The following is a 24,302-nucleotide window of genomic DNA, read 5'->3' on the forward strand; positions in this document are numbered from 1 at the left end:
TAAAGCTTCAACTTGCAGACTCTTACGTGAGTAGCCTTTACTTAGTCCTATTGATAGACTTCAGTGGGATTACTTGCATGAGTAGGGATTTCCAAGGTCAGGCTCTAATATGGTATTTCATCTGGACCTTCAGTAGATATTTTTCCATATGGCAAGAACACCACGATAAACTAATTAGTCTCTGTTCAGAATGACCATATCAGATGCTGTAGAACAGGACTGAGGTACATGTGCAAGCTGTCTACCTGGATCACATCAACACTAAGTTTCTCACTTTCATGATTATTCTTAACTAAAAAAATAATCAGGACTTCAGCACTACTTTTAAAGTTTTCATAATTTTCTTTATAAATATTAGCAAGTTGGCATATCAATCCAAATGTTTCTATTCAATACAATTTAATCACCCATCCTTCCATGCATATTCTTTCAATTAATTGAATATAGATTAATTGAATATATGGTGCACCTACAGAACGCTGCCCGAGTTGAAATATTACTTATTTGTACAATTTTTTTTAAACAAATCATTAAGAACTTCCTGCAAGGAATGCGTGAACACGCTATTTCAAATGCCTCAACAACTGACATCTGTAGATAATGGACTACACTATACAATGCAGGTTACACTTCTGAGAGCCTCCTCTTCTATATTGTAATCATATACTTCTGCCCCTTACAGTGGGACCTTTAATTCTTTCATTTGACTCCTGAAGAAAACCAAAGAGCTCATCCATGGTCACTGTAGACCCAGTTTTTGGTACTTGTAATAACATCTGAAAAATAATGTAAGGGTAAAAATTTATCATACATGTAAAAACTCTCTCTAAAATATATCAGTCTAAAATTCTTTAGTTAGTCTGTGGCATAACTGGTATGTATAGTCAGCCCTCTGCTGAGTGGTAGCAGGTACCAGGGCCTTACAGGTCAGCTTCCTGTTAGAGGAGAAATCAGCAATGCAAAGTTTGGGTATATTCTTAATACAGCTTGTTTATTTTACATTATATACCCCAGCCCTTGACAGAGGTGGTCACAGCATGCCGGCAATCCCCTCTTTTAAAAATCTCAGCCAAAACAGATTCCCAGGAAGCAACTGTTTCAAGAGCTGACTAGTTAGAAAGATTAAGGAACAGAGCAAACTCGCTTTTACTTCTTGCCACGGCTCCTCTAAAAAGAAATGTCAAAAAGTATTTCTTCAGAGCAAGAACAGTACTCTCACTAATAATGAGACCTTGTAAGACTATGTGCAACTGCGCCATCTGGTGCCCCTCAGGATAACAGTATTTAAAATTTGTGCAGCTATTTGTTCTGCAGACATTTTCCCCCTAAAAGTTACAGATAAGAAGTACTGTCCTGATCCTGCTCTTATTAGTAAGTGCCTATTGTCTACATACAATAAAGTATTTCTCAGTGATTGCCAGTATATGCAGAAATGTATGTGCGTGACACTTACATGGAAATGAATTTCAGGATATGGTTCTAGGAATTCTTTAGGTGTACCCATGTTTCTGATAGCTTAACAAGACAAATGCCTGAAAAGACATGCTTACAGCAAGCCAACAGTATTTTGAGTTTAATACCTTAAGTTTGCCTTTTACATACTTACCAGAGGACTGAACCTGGAACCATTCTGCACACAGAATACCCCAAATGAATTGACATCTACTCTACAGAACTATGATCAGATCCTCCACAAGTGAAATTTAAAGGGGGTGAAGGAGGATCACAGAAATAGATGAAGTGGAAGTAGACCGTATATAGAGGGGAAAATATATGCAGAAAGAGGAACAAAAACAAATGGGATTTAAACATTTTTGTACCGCTATTAGAAATTTGACAGATTAAATACCAATAGCATAAGTTTTTAGTAAATTAGTTTCACTTAATGCATTAAATGTAACAATTACGTAAAGTTAAATATCAGTCTCAAACTTTTAAGTTAATAGGAGCTCTTAAGTGCTCAGTACTTTTGAGAACCTAAGTTTAAACATTCAGTTCTCCAAGTCTATGTACAGCACAGTACTTTCTCAAAAAGAGGAGTTTTCCAATGCAGTGTTTATAATCTGAAACATTTCAATAGAGGAGTTCTATAACATGCCAGAGCTACAATATGAAAAAACTGGATAATCCGTTCACGGAAAGTAGGGTATTATGGGAAATGTACGTATGAGGCTCAATTCTACAAGATACTGAACACACTGACCCCAATCCAGGAAAACTTAGGCACATGCTTAATTTTAAACATAAGCATATTTCCATTGAAATCAGTGCAATTAGTCACGTGGTTAATTTTAAGCATATTCTTAATGCCTTAACTTCAATGGGAATATTCTTATGCTTGATGTTAAGCATGTCTTTGCTGGGCTAGGGCCAGAGTTCTCAGTCCATTGCAGGATCAAACCCACTGTAAGGAAGCCAAGAACAACTAATTTCTACCACCTCCCCCCCAGGAAGGTTAAATGAGTTTATAATGGACGGTGGATATTTTAAAAAGATTTCATGAGTCTACTTGTGACCTGATCGGAATTTGATTTCAGATTTCAAGGTAAAGGCTATATGCAAACCCAGCCTACCATCTTGCTAACACTTCTGCTATGAGAAAGAGCTCAAAAAACTAGAACAGCAAAGAAGCTCTGAATTCCCCTTCTGCTCATGAATAAGCAGTTTGTAATGCTTTATAAATATGTGTACATCTTGATTTAGAATTGGATCTCATTATGTTTTACAAGTGTCCCATTATTCCTGAACCAATGTTTATTTTAGTTACTTAGTACCAGTTATTTTGGAATAGGTTCTGCATTTTTCTAATGCCATTGTGCACAAGATGAAAAGAGAACACTCCCTTGTCACTGTACTCCTATATCTATACAGAGGAGTAGCTATTGATAATTTTGACACATTTTGAAAAGCACTTAGCCTATATTCTAGATGATCTATGTATTCTTTTAACATGGTAAAATGTAAACAATATCTTTTGCATTAAAAACATCCATGAGCCATTTTGTGCTAGTGTCTTGTCTCTGGGTTGAAGCTAAATAATGCCATAGTCTAAATGGCCAACTAACTGTAATTAGTTTTTCTGAAAAAGTTCTTGAAAGAAATAACATTCTTAAAACTAGAAGAATGTCTTAAACTTAACTACTAAGTAGAGACATGCCATCCAGAGGCATGCTAAGAAACCTGCAAATGAAAAGTTTACAGTATTAGTGAGACCAATACTGGAATACTACATCCAGTTCTGGTGTTCATGTTTTAAACAGGATGTTGGGAAAAATAGGGAAGGGAGCCACAAAAATTGTTTGTGGGCTGGAGAAAATGCCATAGAGGGGGAAACCATTCATCCTATCAGAAAGGATACCGAGAGGTGACTTGATTACAGTGTATAAGTACCTTCATGGTGAGAAAATACCAGTTACTTAAGAGCACTAATCCAGCAGGGAAAAGGCAAAACAAGAACCAGTGGCTGAAAGCTCAAGCCAGACAAATTCAAATGAGAAATAAGGCACAAATATTTAACAGGGAGGGCAATTAACCATTGGAACAAACTATCAAGGGAAGTGGTGGAGGTGCCATCTTGTAAAAGTCTTCAAAATAAAGACTGGATGCCTTTCTGGAAGATATGATTTATTCAAACAAGTTATAGGGCTTGACAAGATAACAACTGGGATGGAAGAGGAAGATGCAACAAAATGGGCAATGTTTAGCAGAAAACTAAAAGCCTCAGCTGGCCACTAGCCTAACCAATTCCAGAGTATGATTTGTCAGCATCAGGGCAAAGGTGGGTTTTAAGGAAGGATTTAGAAAAGATATGGTGGCAGCTTCATAAATATTGACATGGAGTTTTATTCCCAACCATAGGGCAGCATGGGCCTAAAGTACAGAGGTAGAGGTACCTGAAGCATCAGAAAAGTGGGTAAGTGAGGCTGTTATCACTGGAAAAGCAAAGGTGTGGTAGAGGATCAATGCCTTGATAAGTTGTGTAGGTCCAATTTTAATACCTCCTTCCTGTCCTTTTGGGGGTGACCAAAAGGACTCTTGTAATCTCTGTGGACAAGCAAATGCAAAACTGCAACTATCTGTGGCCCTCGCATGGAGGATAGGGTCCAGTTAGAGTTTCGGGAAATTTCTTGAACACTCTCCCTATAATGCACGGTGATTTCACTACACAGGTGTGAAAGGTGTTTCATTTGGGAAGCTCAATAAAATGACAGCTTTCCTCTTCGAATCTTACGGAGAACATCTATGCTTCTCTGTTGCACCACTTATTATAATTTTTCCATCTCTCAGATGCAGGGGTGTGTGTTTTAAAGAAACTACAACTCCCATGCTCAAGCAAGTATTTCTATCATTTGCATATGAAACAATTTTCTATATTCTGTTACCTTCAGGTATTCCTTCAGGGGGATGCAATGTGTTTCTGTTTACTGGAGTTCGGTGAACCATGGAGACCCTAAGCCCTGGTGACGTTTTAATAATAGAGCAGATTTCTTTGTTTTTTGTATTTGATTTCTTGTTTTGTGTTTCTTTGTTATGCAGAGACTGAAAAGAAGAGTGAAGCAACTCCAGTTATACAACAGCTATTGGCATGTAAGTGATCTTCTCACACACCTTCTTTAAGGGAAGGTCTTGATATCAGTAGAGTTTGTACAAAAAGAGGGAGGAATAGAGCCATTAGAGATCACAGATATCAAGGATATTACTACAGAATATTAAACTAAGATTACTCTTGTACATTTAATTAAATACTATAGCAACAGTTCTCAAAATATTCAAGACACTTTTAAAGTCAAGCATTTAAATATTTTTATCATTAAGTTCTAGTCAACTGTGTATATTATCATCATACTCTTAATGCATTCTATCATGAAACTATTAGGCTAGGGCTAAAAAAATATATATCAAGATTACAACCTGATAAATTTTTTCTTCTGAACTCAAAGATGAAGGAGCAATTTCTTCTGAGTTTACATATGGACCCGTTGAATTTAGGAATAAGTCTTCACCAAAAGAGGCCTTGTGCACTGGTGACAAGTTAAACTACACCTCAACCAAAATATAAGCAATATTAGTAATATGTACTTAAAATTCAGCTGATTTACTGGTAAGGTAATAAACAAAACTAAATTCAAATTGGCTAGCTCCTAAGTGAGAGATGGCCTGTATTGAGAGAACTCCCAAATCACTGAAGAGTCACCTTGGGTAAATCATTTAGGATATGTCTTACACTGCAGCTGGAAGGGAGTCTCCCAGCCCAGGTAGACAGACTTGCAATAGAGGGGCTCATGGTAGTGCACTGAAAACAACAGAGTGGATGTTGCGGCACTGAAAGAAGCTCAGGCTAGCCTTCTGGGCTCAAACCCACCCAATCCCCTGGGTCTGAGTGCAGGTGTCTAGCCCAAGCCTCAGCCAGTGCCACAACATCCTCGATGCTATTTTTAGCATGCTTGCGCAAGCACAGTCTGTATCAGGGCTGGGAATCTCCCTCCCAGCTGCAGTGTAGAAATCTTTATGCTCTGATTTAGTATCTGCATGTATAAAATGGGAATAATGTTAATATGTCTCTCACATGGCTTGTTAGGGTTAATAAATTTGAGTATCCAAAGCAGGTTCAACAGAAAAAGCTTAATGTATTATATCAACACACAATACTGGAGAGAGCCAGTACATCTTCCTTCTGAATAATTTGGTTCCATATTATGGAGTCTTCCTATTGAAGGAGCATCTCTCTCTAAAACTGTGCAGTTTGTTATGTCTGAATTCATCTCATGTGTCCTGCACAAAGGTAAAAACTAATGCATTAATCTAAGGAATTAAAGGTTTTTAAAATACAATTTAAATATAGGTGGCATTTGTTTTTAACAAACATTTTTGAAATATGTTGGTGCAAATAAAGCTGTAAGGTGTTCATTTAACTATATAAAATCATTTTAAAAATCAAACATTCAATTTTAACAAGTAGGTATTCTAAGAAACATCCAGTTGACTGGATTTGCTGCACAATTGTTTGTAACTTAAAAATGTGTCACAAATCAGGTAATTGCATGCATAAGTGAGGTGTACAAATTGTACATCTAATTTATTCCTAAACCGTCTCAATTTATAAAAAAGATCAACTTTAACTTAACTGTTTTACCATATTAAAAAAAGACAGTACCCAGTAGTGTTTTGTATATTCATCTCACCTCTAATTCTTCTGGCTGAAAGTATGCTGTGCTTGTTAGCAATTGTCTATTTTTTTCTGTGATCAATACTTTAGAATTCATTTCCTATTTAGAAATACAAGAGAGCATGTAAACATCAAAAATACTCTTGGCAATTTCCTTCATTAGTAATTTGGGGTCCTATTCTATTCCCTTTGTACAAAATGGTATATTCTGGGATTCTATTAAAATTTTAAGAAACTGATCTAAAAGGTAAAGTTACAGTTTATCCTACATTCATGTTACTTTTGTTCTTGTATTCTTTAAATGAAGGCATGGAATCAGTTTACTGCAGCATAAAGGGACGAGAGTTTACTCCTCAACCCCACCCTCAGATGGATAGATTAGACACTTCTTCCCTGTCTAGTGGTCTGATAGCAATTATATCTCTTCCCTGTATTCTCCAAATCATTCTGATTAGGAAACAAGATAGAAGATACTAGTTGTCAGTGACACTAGCTAGTTTTGTCTCCAAAGCAATCCACTTCATATCCATCCACAACTTTCAGAATTAATTTAGTTTAATGTATTTGCCCTTGAGGGAATCTGATCATTTTTAAAAATCCAGACTTGTGATTTATTTTGATTTTCTGCAGCCATATGAATTCCACTTCATATGAATTCTGCCATATTAATTCTGCAGTCACTTACTGTGGAGGGTGAAAAGTCCTCTGAACATGTATTACTCAGGCTTTCAGTTTTGAGTAAGGCATAATTCAGAAAGTCTGATTTGTTTTGGAATTTAATAGTTGGAAGAGCCTAAACATACTGAAGAAAGAAGAAACATACAATACACAAAGTGATCCAAAAACCAGCATTTGGAGGCCCGAGGCTGATGTTAAGTCATTTTTAGGGTCTCCCACACACACATACTTTGTTTTTGTGAATCAAACTCAGTATGGAGGAAAGGGGGGAAGATAACAGAAAATGTGGAAATGGTGGAAGTGCTAACAACTTTTTTTGTTTCAGTTTTCACCAAAAAGGTTAGTAGTGATCAGACATCTAACAGTGAAAGCCAGCAAAAATGAGGTAGGAACTGAGGCTAAAATAGGGGGAAAAGTTAAAAATGACTTAGACAAGTTAGATGTCTTTTAGTCTGCAGGGCTTGAAGACATACATCCTAGAATACTCAAGGAGCTATCCAAACTATTAGTGATTATCTTTGAAAACACATGGAAGATGACAGGTTTCAGAGTAACAGCCGTGTTAGTCTGTATTCGCAAAAAGAAAAGGAGTACTTGTGGCACCTGGTTAGTCTCTAAGGTGCCACAAGTACTCCTTTTCTTCATGGAAGATGGGAGAGATTCCAGAGGACTGGAAGAGGGCAACTATAGTACCAATCTATAAAAAGGGAATTAAGGACAACCTGGGGAACTACAGACCAGTCAGCTCAACTTCAGTATCCAGAAAGAGAATGGAGCAAATAATCAAGCAATCAATTTCTAGACACCTAGAAGATAACGTGATAAGTAACAGTCAACATGGATTTGTCAAGAACAAATCATTTCAAACTACCCTGTCAAAGAAAGCTATTAGGGTAACAAGCCTTGTGCATAGGGGGTCAGCGGTAGATGTAATAGGTCTTGACTTTCGTAAGGCTTTTGATACGGTCTCACATGACCTCCTCATAAATATAGCCTAGATGAAGCTATTATAAGGTGGGTGCATAACTGGTTGGAAAACCATTTCCAGAGAGTAGTTATCAGTGGCTCACAGTCAAGCTGGAAGGGCATATTAAGTGGGGTCCTGGAGGGATAGGTCCTGGGTCCAGTTCTGTTCAATATCTTCATAAATGATTTGGGTAATGGAATAGAGTACACTTTTGGATGATACCAAACTGTGAGCAGTTGCAAGTGCTTTGGAGGTTAGGATTCAAAATGATCTGCACGAACTGGAGATATGGTCTGAAGTAAATAGGATGAAATTCAATAAGGACAAATGCAAAGTATTCCATTTAGGAAGGAACAATTACATACATGACAAAATAGGAAGTGTCTTCCTAGGAAGGAGTACTGCAGAGAGGGATCTGGGGGTTGTAGTGCATCACAAGCTAAATATGAGTCAGTGTAACACTGTCAAAAAAAAAAGCAAACATTCTAGGAAGTATCATCAGCAAGAGTGTTGTAAGCAAGATACAAGAAATAATTCCTCTACTCTACGCTCAAAGGCCTCAGCTGAAGTATTGTGTCCAGTTCTAGGTGCCACATTTCAGGAATGATGCGGACAAATTAGAGAGTCCAGATGAGAGCCACAAAAATGATTAAAGGTCTAGAAAACATGACTTGTGAGGAAAGATTGAAAAAATTGGTTTTAATATGGAGAAGAGTGAGGGAGGGGGACATAACAGTTTTTAAGTACATAAAAGATTGTAACAAGGAGAAGGGTGAAAAATTGTTCTCCATAATCTGACAGGACAGGACAAGAAGCAATGGGCTTAAATTGCCTATTTCTTTTCAAAAGCCATGAAAAAGGTAGAGATCTGAGAAATCGACCAACTATTTTTGCTGCCTCTCCTCAGGCTAAATTTTTCCAAGTTCCCCAAACTCTTTGCTGTGCTTTTTATGCTACAGATGTCTTCATGAAGCATGCAGGGTAGTGTTCATTCCCAGGGAAGTTCCCATTTCATTTAGATTGTTTTATAGCTAAGGCTACGATTTTGTCAGGGATATTTTTAGTAAAAAAGTCATTGACAGGTCACGGGCAAAAAACAAAATCATGGAAGCCATGACCTGTCCCTGACTTTTACTAAAACCATCCCTAACAAAATGGGGAGGGAGGAGGGTCCAGCATCCTGCCTCCATCCCACAGCAGCTGGGAGCTGCAGGGACCCCATTGTCTAGTGGCTAGGAGGGGTCCCCCTGCTGCCCTGCGGGACTGGAGCTGGAGGGTCCCCCCCACTTCCCTGCAGGGGGGCCTGCTAGCAATGAAGGCTGAGGAACTGCAGCGGGCCCACTGCCCCCAAGCAGCTCCAGTGTCTGGGAGCTGCAGGGAGCCCGTGGCCACTGAGCAGCTCTGGGGTTCCTCTGCTGCCGCTGCTGGCAACTGGGAGCTGCGGTGGGGCCCCACCTACTTGGGGCAGCTGGGCAGCTCAGGGGTCGCTGGCGGCTGTGGCAGCTGGCCAGTTGCTGGACGTCCCACCACTGCGCGAGGGTCCCCTGCTGCTCGTGGAGGCTGATCAGTTGCAGGGCCCCCAGAGTCACTGAGGTCGCTGGAAGTCACGGAATTCCGTGACATAATCTTAGCCTTACTTTAGTGTCTGAGACAGTTGCATGCAGCAGATTTGATTTGTTCCAAAGCATCACAGCACTGGCCTAACTCTTCTCCCATTGAATTCCACTCTAATTTCTACTGCTGCATAAGACACACAATCCTCAAGGCCATACAACAGGCCTTCCTGCAGCTCCCATTGGCCAGGAACAGCAAACTGCGGCAACTGGGAGCTGTGGGCGGCCGTGCCTGTGGTCGGTCAATGTAAACAAACTGTCTTGCGGCCCACAAGTCGATTACCCTGACAGGCTGCGTGCGGCCCGAGGGCCATAGGTTGCCCACCACTGGGCTAGACCAAGCTTTTTGTTAGAATTCCTAACTGTTGCACTACCAATGATCAAAGCACTAGTATAGACCAGCTGCTGGAATCTTTACTACATACTCTAACACTACTCAGAGCAGGTGGCTGAAGATGCCACTGTGGCATTCTACACTAGCACTCCGTCCACTGTTAATGAAAGAATGGAGATGTTAACCAACCAGAAGCTTAGTATACACAAGACTAAAATGAGTAAAACATACTCTAACCAGATTCATTTTCAGCAATATAGGGCCTGATCCTGCATGCCTTGTGCACTCAGGACACTTATGCGTCAATGGGCGTTCTGGGTGTACAAGGAAGGCTGAAAATGGCTTATCTACTGTCTATGTAAATGTAAGCCTAACTTTCACTGCTTCAAAGTGAATATATACTCAGTTTGCCTGATACTTGTCATTTCGAGACTGCAGCTTTGTATCAACCTTCACAGCTTCCATCATTGCCCAGTGGAATTCTTTTATCTGTGGGAACTCCTCATTTTAAGCCTCCATGGGTAAACAGCACAGTAGAAATGCTTACCATCTCAATGTCTGGTTGTTTGGATGGCAGCACTTCCGCTGTCAACTCATGTGATTTAGTTGAAATGCGTTCTGCAGGAGATGCAAGCTGATGGCATGAAGATGTCTCACTCGTTAACAGACTGCTGAATTTTACTTTTTTTCGGCACTTCATGTTTTTAGGATTAGCAGTTTGGTTATCAAGCTATAATGAGATGAACAATTATACTTCGTATTATAAAATGGACCCCCATTGTCACCATCTGAACTGCCAGACAAAAGCATAGCACAATACATCGATTCTTAAGAGTCAGATTATTGCCTTACACCACACTCCTAGATCTAGTTATTAAGCACAGTTAAATTAATCAATGTAGGCAGTAGCACCTGGCCACCCAATCAGGGCTCTGGGTTCTGTTGTGCTAGACACTGCACACACACACACACTCTCCCTGCCTCAAAATACACACAAATCTAGTATTACTTCCGGCCATGGTTCCAGAGTGACCCTCACTCAGTCTCTCCAGAGGCACCCCTTTTAAATGATAGGCCAACTGCCTATACTACTCTCAGAGTGGAATCCCATGACCTTTAGATTGAGTCATCTGCTTACAACTCCTGTTTACCAATCATGTTTCCTCAGAAGGTCCAACTGGGCTTGGACCCTGCTATAGGCTTCCCTTTTGGAGTTGTGAACAGTAGGTAGATGCAGTGACATGGAACAGTTTCTTCAAAACCAAGCATTATTTATCCATAGGAACATCGCAACCACAGTGAAAGGGGTTAAAACAAGGTATCTACATGCCTTATTGCCTTACCTAAGCATAAGATTTCCCTCAAATTTGGGTAGGCCTACTTATCCTGCCTGCTCCCCCCTTTCTCTGGAAGCCAGCTTACAGTCTCTGCAGACTGTCTCTGCCTGTCAGCTTCAGGTCTGAGGCTTTTAACAGTGTCCACTTTCTAAAAGCCCTTACTCTGTCCCAAGATAGAGATGGTAGTGCCTCCTTTGGATAGACAAAGAACAACAAAAGGTTTTTACATCTGTATTGTCAGTTAAGCACCAGTAATCAGGGTGGTCTAAAGCCAGTGTCTTTGGATTCTTGCAGATGTGCAAAAATCACCCAGGACTGAATTAATTCTTTGCACCCATGTAACAGTCAGCAAGCTAGAACACCTAAAAGATACAGCTATCTCCCAGGTTCTTTACACTTACCATTACCAAAGACCTGCAAAAATAATTGCCTTCAAAAACATTTAGGAAACATGGCCCATCAAGATATTACACTTTTTTTAGTTCTCCTAGTGATATATGGGTGCTCAAATTACAACAAGGTATATTAATCATTAAAACCCTCACCTGTCTCTTTGGTCTTGCAGGTAATGAAGAGAATGTACTCCTTTTTATATCCGGAGTTTTTTCCATAGTAGACACAATTTTACACACTTGTTTTCCTGTGATGAAAATAATTGGTTTATTGGAGAAAAGGAGCATAGATGCTCTCCATCCCTACATTGTAAATTATCCCTTGAAAGAGAGAATCACAGATCATGCCACAAAATCCCTATGCAGAGTTTGCTTCTCTTGCTCCCTGATTTTGCTCTGTTCCTGGTTCAGTCCTTGGTGGGAGAAGTTTAGAGTGCTTTTCCTGCTCACCTGTCTCCCTACTGCTCCCTCTGCTGCTGCCCAGCTTTGCACACAAACCACAGAGCAGAGAGCAAACACTAGATAAGTCAGGAAGCAGCCTCTGATGGGGTCTGCCTGTGCTGATATTTTCAGCCCAAATTAACCAGAAAAAAAATTAAGCTATTTTTTGGACCGTGGCCAAAACTGCAAAATTAGTTGGAATTCATTCAGAATTTGAGTTATCAGGAGCCACTCGTGATATTAATAGAGCCTTCACCTTCAAATACCACAAACAAAAAAAAACAAGACTCAAAATATAAGAATTAGCAGTCTAGTACCTGGCTAAATTAAACTTTTTTTATTTTTTAATTATAGGGGAAGGTAAGAAATTGCCTTTTTCATTGGACACTGTATGTGATTAACTGGTATACAGAGGGGGTTTGGTTTCCCGTAAAAGTTGACGGTGTTCTGGATGAAACCTAGTTCTTACGGAAGGGGTTTTAACAAAGAGGTTCCTTCCCCCTCCCTTCTCCTGCTCATAGCAAAGCTCAGGCTTTGAGAGAGCTAATGGGTCAGGCACAAGCCTGGTTCTAATAGGGAGACCTGGGCTGTAAGTTTCATATAAAAGATAATAGAAGTTTCTATGGTTTTGGTTAGAGATAGCAAGAGATTTGCTAACAGCAAATATAGTCAATGGCCAGTGGTGGGACACCAGATGGGGAGGGCTCTGAGTTACTACAGAGAATTCTTTCCCAGGTGTCTGGCTGGTGGGTCTTGTCCTCATGCTCAGGGTCTAACTGACTGCCATATTTGGGGTCAGGAAGAATTTTCTTCTGAATCAGATTGGCAGAGACCCTGGCGTTGGGGTCACCTTCCTCTGAAGCATGGGGCACTGATCACTTGCAAATTTAAAGTAGTTTAATAGGTGGATTCTCTAAAATTTGAAGTCTTTAAATCATGATTAGAGGACTTCAGTAACTCAGAGGTTATGGATCTATTACAGGAGTAGGTGGGTGAGGTTCTGTGGTCTACAATGTGCAGACTGTCAGACTAGGTGATCATGATGGTCCCTTCTAATCTTAAAGTCTATTAGGTCTATTAAAAACAGAACATTTTACTTTTAATAGACCTTCTTAGCTTCTTTTCTGAGATTTAAGAACTATACAGTTTAGATTTTTTTTTAAAAGCACTTAACCTCAATGGTACTTGTCTCTGCCAGATGTTAAATACAGTGAAAAATAGAAGCAAGGAACTGCTTCTCACCTACCCCCTGCCAATAAGACCAACAAGTCAAACCCTTTTCCCTACCAATATTAGCTATTATGAGTCCTTTCCTTCCAGTACACTCAGTCTTTATATTCCCTAAAATAATCCCTCCTGCATGCTGAGATCTCTCAAACCACACTGAAGTCACCGGCAGAGGAGATTAGGTGGCAAATTAATGTAAGCAGTTATCCAATTAACTGTGTTACCAAGACTTGCTGTCTTGAATAGCAATGTTCCTTATTGGTTTTCTGCAAGGTAGAGGGCTAGGCTTTCACTAGGTTGATAGGATCTAGTAAGACAGAATTCTTTGGGAATCAATGTAACTGGTAGCAGACTCCAAATAAGTTTAAAGTGGAATAAAAAAAATTTAATAGACTACTAATTTGCAAGTAGTACAACTATTTTAGGCCATGTTTTACCTGCTACAATTGTTGAAACATTCATCAATTCAGAAGAATCTTTATTGCATTTTGATGGTGACTCTCTGATAATAACAAATGAAAATTCTGTTATAAGTATCTTAAAATTTAGACAGCAAAATTACAGAAAACTAATTATAAGATAGCTCTAAACTTTCCTCTTCATTTTCATCAAAGCAGCTTAGGAGTTCAGTTACATTTTTTTCTAATGTAATTTTTCCACACAAAATAGCTGATCAAATGATTCAAATACCTACAGTTTATCAAATCAAGTAGATTAAGAATATGAAGGGATTTTATAATTTAAAGATTGCAGAAAGCAAAAAGTAGTAACTAAAATCAAGTACTATATAGTGAAATATATCCAGAAGAATACCAAAAAATTTAGGTAGTGTGTAGTGGAGCCACTTAAAATCCAAGAAGTTTGCTTGTTTTAGTAGACATTTGTCTCAACTCTTCAAACACTTACTCACCCACTTATCTTAATTGATCGGTCCCACTTAAACCAGTGGGGCTGCTCAGAGTGAAATCAAGTAGGGGCACAAGTATTTGTAGATCAGGACATTAATTTGCATATACCGGACAAAATAAGGATACATGTGTGCTTTGTAGGTTTATTAAAAATTAAGTCAAATTCTCCGCTTTAAAGATTACCTCCCAACATACTGGTCTTGATGACCCTCTGATATGGCCTCTAAAAGACAAGAAAGTTTAAATTTAAAGATAGCTATGAAAGGTAGATATTAATATTTATATAAAGTGTATTATGAACATTATCTTGAGGTGCTATTCACTATAGTGCAGAAGGGCCTTTCCAATGAATTAACTAAAGCATAGAGACTTACAAGGTCTTTCTAGAGTGAACTCTATTTAGTTTTAAATTAAGTTAAATAAGCATTTGAAATAATTTAATATAAAAAGGAGTTACCTAATATCTCTGAAAGATTTGAAAGCGGCAGCATCTTATCTATGGTCACTGCTTTGCTGGTGTCCAGGAGAGTAGAATTCTTATATTTGAGGAATTCTTCAGGATTGGAATTATTTCTGTCTGAACACAGAAGACACAGTTGGAAGTTGCCTTTCACTCTGTAGTTAATTCCTTTACCAAATGTATAATATAGACCTGTGATGTTTGAAAGATAAGTCCCTCATTTAGGGTGAAATGAATTGTGAGAGATCCTCTGCCAGCTGTTGCAGCCAATCTCTTCCCTACATACCTTGCAGAAGCAAAAACCCATAATTTCCTTTCTTGTTTTTTAATATAAATCACAGCTGAAATCTCTGATGCAATATGGTAGATCAGCGTACACTACAAATGCAATTTTTATCCAAGGATCTCGAAGCATTTAAAACATTAGGCCTAGACTGTCAAAAGGCACAATCTGTAGGCCTATTCTGGCCAATAGCACTTGAAGAACATGAATTCATGCCCACAAAAAAAGGTCAGACTTTTGAACATTTAAAGCTAAGGTCTGTGGAAAGGCAGAATGAGTCTAACTGGATAGTGAATACCAAGTATGATTAACAGTCCAACAGATTTTCTTTGCACATCAAGGCAACATGCAGTGTCTATGATATAGGGAACAGGATGCACCAGAACTAGGGGGATCTTTCAGCATTTACATTGTGCTCCATGTTTAAATGTTCAGTGTCTTTATTTTGTTATCCAATGCTGACACCTGTCAGAGTGGACATCCTTAAAGGAGTACATACACATAGAAAAGTAAAGTTTTGTTGCATATGTTAAATGCTTTTCTATTGTACACAAGTTCAAAATATCTTTCCCTTTGATTTTTTTAAAATTCTAACTTTACCTGCTTTAGTCCCTAATTAAATGTTATGAACTTTAAAATCAAAGAGTCCTGTGGCACCTTATAGAACTAACAGACATATTGGAGCATGAGCTTTCGTGGGTGAATACCTACTTGGTTGGATGCATGTAGTGGAAATTTCCAAAGGCAGGTATCAGAGATTTCAAAGAGAAACTGCTGAGCTTCAGTTCATTTGCAAATTTGACACCATCAGCTCAGGATTAAACAAAGACTGTGATTTGGCTCGCCAACTACAAAAGCAGTTTCTCCTCCCTTGGTGTTCACACCTCAACTGCAAGAAGAGGGCCTCATCCTCCCTGATTGAACTAACCTAGTTATCCCTAGCCCAATTCTTGCTTGCATATTTATACCTGCCTCTGGAAATTTCCACTATATGCATCCGACCAAGTGGGTATTCACCCACGAAAGCTCATGCTCCAATACGTCTGTTAGTCTATAAGGCGCCACAGGATTCTTTGCTGCTTTTACAGATCCAGACCAAAACGGCTACCCCTCTGAAGCATGAACTTTAAAAGAAATCTGGGCTAGATTCTGACCCTATTTTAATTGCTGTGCATTGCTCAGGCCACCCTATCCCAAACACATTTTGGGGGTGGATGGGGATGTGGCCAGAGCATGCTGTGCTCAGCTATCTCCAGCTAGTACTAAAGTCCCCAAGGAACCACTTCTGCCAGCCTTTAAAACTACTTCAAAATTATGCATGTGGCCAGTCAGCCCCTAGATTGGAGGATCAAGCCCCTGTAGATCCTGCAATGAGCACAGCCTGGCTCAATCCAGAGATCTGACCCAAGGAGTGAAAGATACAAATATTCAGATATAATAGTATAATTAACTATATCTATGTATCTTTCTACATCCATCATATCTTTCTACATCAGGCTGAAAATCCAATTTGAAAATTAAGTTTTACCTAAACTGTCTTCATCCCTGAATATTTCAGGTGATGGGCAACTATTCATGCTATCAGTAGACTCTGTACTGGAATCCATGTCCAAACAGTGCAGTAGAAAGGTAGAGACACCTGTAGGCAGAGTCATTCCTGTAATTTAAGAGGAAAAAATGGTTGAAACATTGTCAATGGACCATCAGGTGAGGGTATAAATTCTGATCCTGCAATGAGCTAAATAGCTTCAATTATTATGGGTTGTTTTAAAATACAACATTTTAACACAAAAGTGCAAAATAAAACCTGGCTTATGTTGTAAGCCTAGAAACTATCTTTATTCTTTAAAGGAAGTAGGTATCTCAATCATTTCATGCAAGATTCATTTTAAAGAAGTGACAAGGTTTGGGCTGCAAGATGCAGACAGATTTGTTTTGAATGTTAAAATGCATCAGACGTGGCCATTTGGTATGCCTAGCAGCTTGTTATAAGAATGGTAAGGTCTTTTGGTATTTGGAGAAACTCTTGATGTGTGCATGAAGTTAGTTATGGATCAACTCATCCATCCTCCTTCTCCAGAGAAAGAACCCCATAGGTTAGGGTCAACTTAAAGGGGACTCTTATACAAGCTCACACTGCAGCAGAGCTCCCTGTGTAGTCATATATACTGTCCTTTAAGTGAGATACTAAATCTACAGTAGATCCCTTCTGGCAGGGGTCTAATGGAAGTCTAGGTAGAATCTGAATATTCCATGGCACTTTTCAACAAGTAGGGATAGCCCTGATTAACAGGCCTTCACTCAAAACTGTTCTTCTAGCCAAAGGACACAGATCTATTAGAGTAGCTAGGTAATCCTCCCATTGACATATTTTGGAGACTGGCACAGAGCTTAAACATGTTATCAATTATCCACCTAAAAACCTCTCTATATAATTAACTCCCAGAAGTAAGCTAGTTACACAAGAGACTCCATTCCCTTGGGTATAGTCAGAGCTGGTGCTAGGCATAAGCAGACTAAACTTTAAAAGAAATCTGGGCTAGATCCTGACCCCATTATGCTGATACCCACTGCCTCTGGGTCACAGCATAATGGCTATCTGCTTAGATCATCCTGTTATATTCAGTTGGCCTTCTTCAGTACACTTAGAGACTCACCGAAAGGCATTATTCAAGTTCAAGGGTTAGAATTCTATCACTTTAGGTTTGTCTCCCATCATACTGTTGTCTGGGACACTTGACTACACCAGAGGTATAACTGAACTGAAGATTGCAACTGGAAAGATTAGGGAAAAATTAGACAAAAATAGTTGAGGATAGACCACTCTTCCACCTAAACCTCAGATAACTACAGCCAATCTTAAGAGGCCAAGTAATACTGATCATTAAAATGCCAAACCGTAACTAACAGGAATACATTCCTATATGCTCCTGGAAAGTTAAGAATACAGAGAAAGAGGGCTTTTCTGAGACGTGTCGATGATTTTGTACGGAGAGTCCTCTTCATAAATGAAGGTAAAATATATTAGCCACTCAGAAGCATTTTGTAACAAAAGTTGACCAAACGCGCGTTGGAATCAACAGAAATAGAAACCCAACCTGGATTCAAACAGCGCGTACTTTCTGAATGTAATATGCAGTGCTGTAGCTATGTCAGACTCTGGATATTCAAGAGACAAGATGGGTGAGGGTAATATCTTTTATTGGGCCACCTTCTGTTGGTGAAAGACAAGCTTTCGAGGTCATATAGAGCTCTTTGTCAGGTCTGGAAAAGGTTCTCAAAAGCCCGTCACAGCTAAATACAAGAGCAAAAAGATAGAAATGTGCTAACTACTTGTGTTAAACTTGTCCAACGTCTGTTCTCACTTTCAGGTGACGTTGTAAACAAGAAGCGGGCAGCATTATCTCCTGTAAATGTAAACAAACTTGTTTGTCTTAGCAATTGGTTGACTAAAAAGTAGGACTGAGTGGACTTGTAGGCTCTAAAGTTTTAGATGATTTTGTTTTTGAGTGCAGTTATATAACAAAAAAAATCTACATTTGTAAGTTGCACTTTCACGATAAAGAGCTTGTATTATGGTACTTGTATGAGGTAAATTGAAAAATACTGTTTTATCATTTTTACAATGCAAATATTTGCCATACAAATATAATACAACACTTGTACTTGCTGTTATAACTGAAATAAATATATTTGAAAATGTAGAAAAACATCCAAAAATATTTAATAAATTTCAATTGGTATTCTATTGTTGAACAGTGCGATTAAAACTGCGATTAACTGCGCTATTTTTTTTTTTGAGTTAATCGTGTGAGTTAACTGATTTATCAACAGCCCTACTTTCTGAACGTAGGGCAGTCTGAGCTAGTACAGGAATAATGCAGAAGTCAAATCTAAAAGTTGTACTGTAATAGCAATATTTATAGAACGGTCCTTTATTCCAATTTTTAAAGTTGTATATATTCTATATATTAATAGCCTAAAATGTACTCACCTGAAGTAGTCTCACTGTTTCTCAAACTTTCTTTACTTTCAGAGTTGATATGCAGAGATTCCTAAAATTAACAAGGGAAGATGCAGATGAAAATAGTAACAAATCTAGATCAAGAGATGTAATCAGATTTATTCTTTTATTATCAAGGATTCAAAAGAAAAGTTTTGAGAATGACAAATTTATGCAAAAAAGTTACTTAGGTTAACTGACATTTAAACGTGCCAGCACCACATAGCCAATATAGTTGTATCCTACTGTTTTTCATGTATCATTAGCAAAATTGCTATCCGACTTATTGTTCTGAATCTCCTGTTAGTAAAAGTTGGCTTTATCCTAATTTTATTGCTTGGATAAAGCTTCAATTGAAGGCCTTCTGCAATCAAGGAAAGTTCTACATAAGCAAGAAGTGCAAGGCTAGTGCAAATATATGAAGCAAGAGAACAACACACACACCTTCTAGTTGACTTTTGCTTACAAGTAAAACTGATTTGCACAAACATGATGCCGATGCTGTGAAACACACACAAGTAATTTTATGCACGTAAGTAGTCTTATAGAACTCAAGGGGACTACTCACATCCATAAAGCTGAATGTTTACACGATCAGGGCCCAGGTATCAAAGTAACTGATGGAAGGTAAATAAGGAACACCCAAATACAAATTTTACAGTAACATTTGAGGATAATCATTTTACAGTCAGAAGTGATGGGACTTAGTTTATAGGATGTGTTTGAGCTAAAAAGGATTTTGTAGAAAAAGTGGGTTTTTTGCTGTAATGACATTATCTAGTTATCATGTAGTACTTCTGATTTGTTAACGCCTTTATGAAGTGCTTTGAGATAAGTATTATTCCAGTTTTGCAGATGGAAAAACTGAGGCAGAATCCTGACATGACTTGACCAAGATCAGATAGCAGCTAGTAATAGTATTTCTTCATGTTTCCCAGTTATATACCAGTTTTTGTTCTGGCAACCCACAGTGCAAAAAAAAAAGCTATAAAGCCAAGTTCAGCCCTAAACAAATGCATGTGACTGCCAATGACTTTGCTGTGAGTAATGCTTTTGTAGAGAAGGGAGAATTAAGCCTACAGCAGACAGGGACTCCATCCCTCCCACCGCTCTCCCCGCCCCAAATCTTACCTTCCACCAAATAGTACCAACCAATAAAAATTAAGATTTAGTAAAGGGTAGTGGAGTAGAAAATGTTCATACCCTCAACAGCATAGTGCTTTTTTCCCTGATGTCTTCATTTTCTTCCATACCTGTAATTTTCTCATCATTTAATTGATCACTATGTTTGGAAAAAGAACACAGAAAACGAAGTTTGCACTTGCATTACACATGCTAAAATTTAGCTCATTCTACAATTTTTAAATTTAAAAGTTAAATTGGAACTCATTCTATGCAAGTCCTTTAAAAAACAGCCTTTTAGATGGTGGTCAAATAGTTCAATAGATAACTGCTATCAGAATTTGGTAGGCATCTCTCCAACATTTATCAGACAGTTATGAATTTAGCACAAGCAGCTCTGAAGTTAAGTATTGTAACTGATAGTGGTATTTTTTGAATGTGTGTTACCGCAGACCTCTGATCAGATGAATTGTTTGTTTTGGTCACTTCAGAGTTTTCTTTGATTTTTGGTAAGGCTTTCCGATTGGGATTTCCGTTCACACCTACAGAAAAGTGAATATTTAAATTTAGAACTAAGACTACCATTAGCAAAACTATAAAATTAATCTATAATGGGCAGGGTCATAGAAGACAAATGACAAGTTAAAAATCTTAGAGACAGTCATCGATCTTTAATATGTTTGCAGTATTGGGGTAAAACTCTGAACGAGGATCCTACCTTGCTATTTCTTCCCAGGTGCTTTTTTGCTCACATACTAATATAATGAGACAAATCACACCATCTGACTTAAAGAAATACAGCAGGCTGTTCAGAGTATGACAAGTCTCACTGGGTGTGACCCTTTCACAGGAAAACAATCAAAATTTTTGGAAGGGACATTTTCTGTGGGGTTTGCAAAAGTTTTGAGTCCAACTAGATTTTAATAACTAACCCATTATAAACTCTGAATTTATAAATCAGAAGTCTTTTAAGTCTTTTTAACAGGGATTGGTTACCAATGATAATGTTACATACATCCCTGATACTGAAAACTTAGAAAAATCAACACCACGCTTCATTGCTTGCATCCCAAACATTGCAGTACAATTTGACATAAGTCAATTTTATCACCAAGTTAGCTTTACATTGTGGATTTTGGGGATATAGGGATTTTTGGGGGGGATGAGACTATTACAAAAAGCTAACAGCCAACATAAATCCTGAAAAATTAGACATTATAATTTTAGCATTAATAAGGTATGTTATTTTCAGACACATGTAAGGACATTCCTTAATGAATTCATCATTTTAAAGAGGGGTCTGAAGCTTCACCTCCATGCACATTTCTTCCAATTCACAAGGGAGAAAACAGAACTGAGACCAACCACTACATAGCACTCTGCAGCAGCCCCTGGCTGGGACTCCCTGGGTTTTGGGATTGGATAGGATTCAGAGCGAAGAATCATCCCCTACTAAGCCCTTTCCCTCTGGATTTGTGTAGATGTTTACAGTTTATAAGCATATTAACTCTCTATGGGTCCTCTCCATGATTGCTATCAGCACCTATTCCATTGTACAAGGTGGCTCAGCCAACGGAAACAGCTCCTGCAAATAAGAGTGGGAAACAGCAGAACAGGGTCAAGGCAGAAACCAATCACAGGGTTTTAAAAGCTGCCTTTTAAAGAGAGTGTCTCCTTCTCAAATGAGTGAAACTTGATAATTCTTTTGTGGGAAATGAAACAGCTGATCTTGATAAATCATGATCTGTCCCCATATAAGCAACTCACACAAAGACCTCCAGTTTAAGTTCTATCTGTAGTCAGTGTCTGTGTACACAGATTTTTAAAGTCCCTAGACCCTTCCTGCCAAGTATCAAAAGAGCCTCTCTTTTCTGAGGATTAGTATGAACTGTTTTTGAAGTGCCTCTCCTTGGTGATTAAGGGTTTTGTCATGTGTTTCAAGAAGGGTCACATCTTGGGTGGCATAGGGAAACAAATTATGTCCCTCCATGGGAAATATCTATGAATAGTAAACAACTATTTAAATCAGTCTAGAAGAGCTATTGATTAAAGGAGAGAGCAAATCAAGACCGCTGGGTTCTATTCCCAGGTCCACCTCCACCTTGTGACCAAGTCACTGCATCCCCAGTTTCCCCATCTGCAAAGTTTTATTAACTATGCTTTCCTACCTGTCAGATAACCCTCCCACAAACACACACTTGAAATGCACTGCCTCTTGCTGCTTGGAATACTCAAAACTCACAAAGACACCCTTTCTTCTCTACAGCCTACTGACCCTTGATGTTACATACATCAGAAGCACATGACCAGCAAGCTGTTTTTCCTTTTTAAATCCCAAGTAAAATCAACTTGCTTACATCAAACAGCAATTTAACAACATTTGGACTGTCTTAGGGACGATAAGGATGAGCCATTTTTATTCAACGTATAACTGACTTTTTGTTTGTTTTTTTTTTAAGCATAGTACTTCAGTGTGCATCTATATTTTGACAGGACTTGAGCCTACATTTTCCCTTTTCTTATTAGGTTAGAGTCATAATATGAAGGTTACATGACAAACAAGATGCAGCGGTGGCCAAGGAATGTACACAGCTGATATGTAGGCCACTCCTTGCACCTCTCAAACTATCCGAGCCTAAAACTGTTGGACCCAATATGGAAGCAAGACCCAGAATGGAGTGGTGAGAAATATGCCTTGAAATCCCACCTGTCAAGCAGGAGGGAAAATCGGTTATTGGCATTTAATGTTATCGAATGGAATGCACCCTGAAGAACAAGAAATCCATTATAGGATATAAAGGGGGACGTCAGGGTTCCAAGACTTGAAAAGTATTCACTGTCTTGGTTTAGCCATCCTTTATTCTGGAAATAAATTGTTTATATTTAAACAAAAACTCTAAAACGTACATAAAGTCAAATTGGATCTAGAGAGAGGCACATCGCCCTAATTAATGTGGGAAGGGTGAAAGGTAGCAGGTAATACCTCCTCCACAAGTCACACTGTAACACCACCACAAAGGGGCCTCACTGTGGCTCTAGTTAGGATACATACAGCCCCTCCCCCCCACTCTGCACTACCGGGATCTGGCATGTAAACATCTCTTAATAAGCTTATCCCTCAGCATCTTGATAAGCCCACCCAACCTCAAGCTATATTTTTGCCTATCACACATTGTAGTGGCAGTTAAACTTCTAATGTGCCCATGAATGTTAAAGGAAACTCAGAGGAGGTGACAAGACTGAGTAACAGTTACTACTTTGGGCATGGGACTGGAAGAGGCGGCAGCAGGGCTGGAGGGTGCTGGCTTTTCTGCTGCCTTGGGGACCTGATAGCGCCACCCCAGGTAGGGGGGAGGAGCAGTACGCATTCTTCGGTCTCTGTCGGGCATAGGTACGCAGTTTGAACCACTCCATCTTCTTTTCTTTCTCCTCCCAGCAGTGCCTGCAAGCGAGTATGGGGCAGGAGGGAAGAGAATCAGAACAGTCAGGAGGAGCTTTATGTCATCTCCAAAACCTGCCCCAGGGGCAGGGGAACCCCCCTCCTCCTCCCCAAGCCATCCCCCTTACCCACCCCAGGGGCACTCCCCTTCCCTCCCCCCAGGCCATCCCCCTAGCCCACTTCAGGGACAGGGGCATCCCCCTGACTCACCACAGGAGAGACAGCCCCCTCCCCTCAGGCCATAGTCTACTCAGGCTTCCCTTCCCCAGGGGCAGGAGACGGGGTACCGCACACCTCCCACCCAGCAACCACCCTCCCCCCGAGAGCGCTCCCACACGCAGGACAAAACGCCCTCCGGCGGCAGCTGAAGAAAGCGGAGCTGGGAAGCTCCTTTATAAGCAACGGTCGCTGCCCAATAGGCCAACGCGGCCCCCTCAGTCCCGCCCACACTGCGCCCCGCCCCCTCCCCCAGCTACCAATCCGCCTCCCGGCAAGTCCCACAGCCCGCCGGCGGGCCGTGCTCCGCCCACTGGCCGCCTCGCGCAGCCCCCGCTGCCGAGCCGAGCGCTCCAGCAATCTCCTTCTAGGCCCCGCCCCCTCCAACGACCCGTCTGTCTGAGATCCATCCCCCCCTAACACCCCACCTCTCCTAGATCCACCGTCCACCCCTAACAAACCCTTAAATCCAGTCCTCCACCAACACACCTGTCCTAGATCCAGCCCCCGAACTCCCTAACAACCACCTCCCCTAGACCCCCCCACACCTAATGCCCTAAACCCCCTTCTGTCCTAGATCCAGCCCCCTAAAAACCCACCTCTTCTGAGAGCCCCCCCCACCTAATGCCTAAACCCCCTCCTGTCCTAGATCCGGCCCCCTAACAACCCACCTCTTCTGAGAGCCCCCCCCCACCTAATGCCCTAAACCCCCTCCT

General features: G+C 39.8%; 1 protein-coding gene across 7 annotated transcripts; it reads right to left on the reverse strand.

The window, feature by feature from the left end:
* Nucleotides 1-322: 322 nt before the first annotated feature.
* MEIKIN (meiotic kinetochore factor) lies at nucleotides 323-23,728 on the reverse strand. Of its 7 annotated transcripts, none has more exons than XM_037907890.2 (15): nucleotides 23,581-23,728; nucleotides 23,189-23,373; nucleotides 20,386-20,473; nucleotides 20,013-20,091; nucleotides 18,801-18,861; nucleotides 16,335-16,463; nucleotides 14,521-14,640; nucleotides 14,247-14,286; nucleotides 13,593-13,657; nucleotides 11,641-11,735; nucleotides 10,306-10,488; nucleotides 6,183-6,266; nucleotides 4,912-5,037; nucleotides 4,383-4,539; nucleotides 323-776 (listed from the first exon to the last, which is right to left on the reverse strand). In XM_037907890.2, exons 2-15 carry the CDS (start codon nucleotides 23,343-23,345, stop codon nucleotides 730-732), a joined length of 1,431 nt encoding a protein of 476 aa, XP_037763818.1. In that variant the 5' UTR covers nucleotides 23,346-23,373; nucleotides 23,581-23,728; the 3' UTR covers nucleotides 323-729. The 7 variants fall into 7 exon arrangements, with proteins under 7 accessions (XP_037763818.1, XP_043377222.1, XP_043377221.1 ...); XM_043521285.1 differs by having other exon boundaries at nucleotides 588-776; nucleotides 14,521-14,715; XM_043521287.1 differs by lacking the exon at nucleotides 4,383-4,539.
* Nucleotides 23,729-24,302: the final 574 nt, after the last annotated feature.

This window comes from Chelonia mydas, chromosome 8, assembly GCF_015237465.2.
Source record: "Chelonia mydas isolate rCheMyd1 chromosome 8, rCheMyd1.pri.v2, whole genome shotgun sequence".
Lineage (NCBI taxonomy): Eukaryota > Metazoa > Chordata > Testudines > Cheloniidae > Chelonia > Chelonia mydas.

Excerpts from the sequence above, each read along its gene's own strand:
- MEIKIN (XM_043521285.1), bottom strand. The coding sequence starts at position 23,345 with ATGGAGTGGTTCAAACTGCGTACCTATGCCCGACAGAGACCGAAGAAT. Across the intron at positions 20,474-23,188 it reads CTTCCAGTCCCATGCCCAAA|GTGTGAACGGAAATCCCAAT; the intron begins GTAGTAACTGTT and ends ACTTTTCTGTAG. Across the intron at positions 16,464-18,800 it reads AAACAGTGAGACTACTTCAG|GAATGACTCTGCCTACAGGT; the intron begins GTGAGTACATTT and ends CTTAAATTACAG.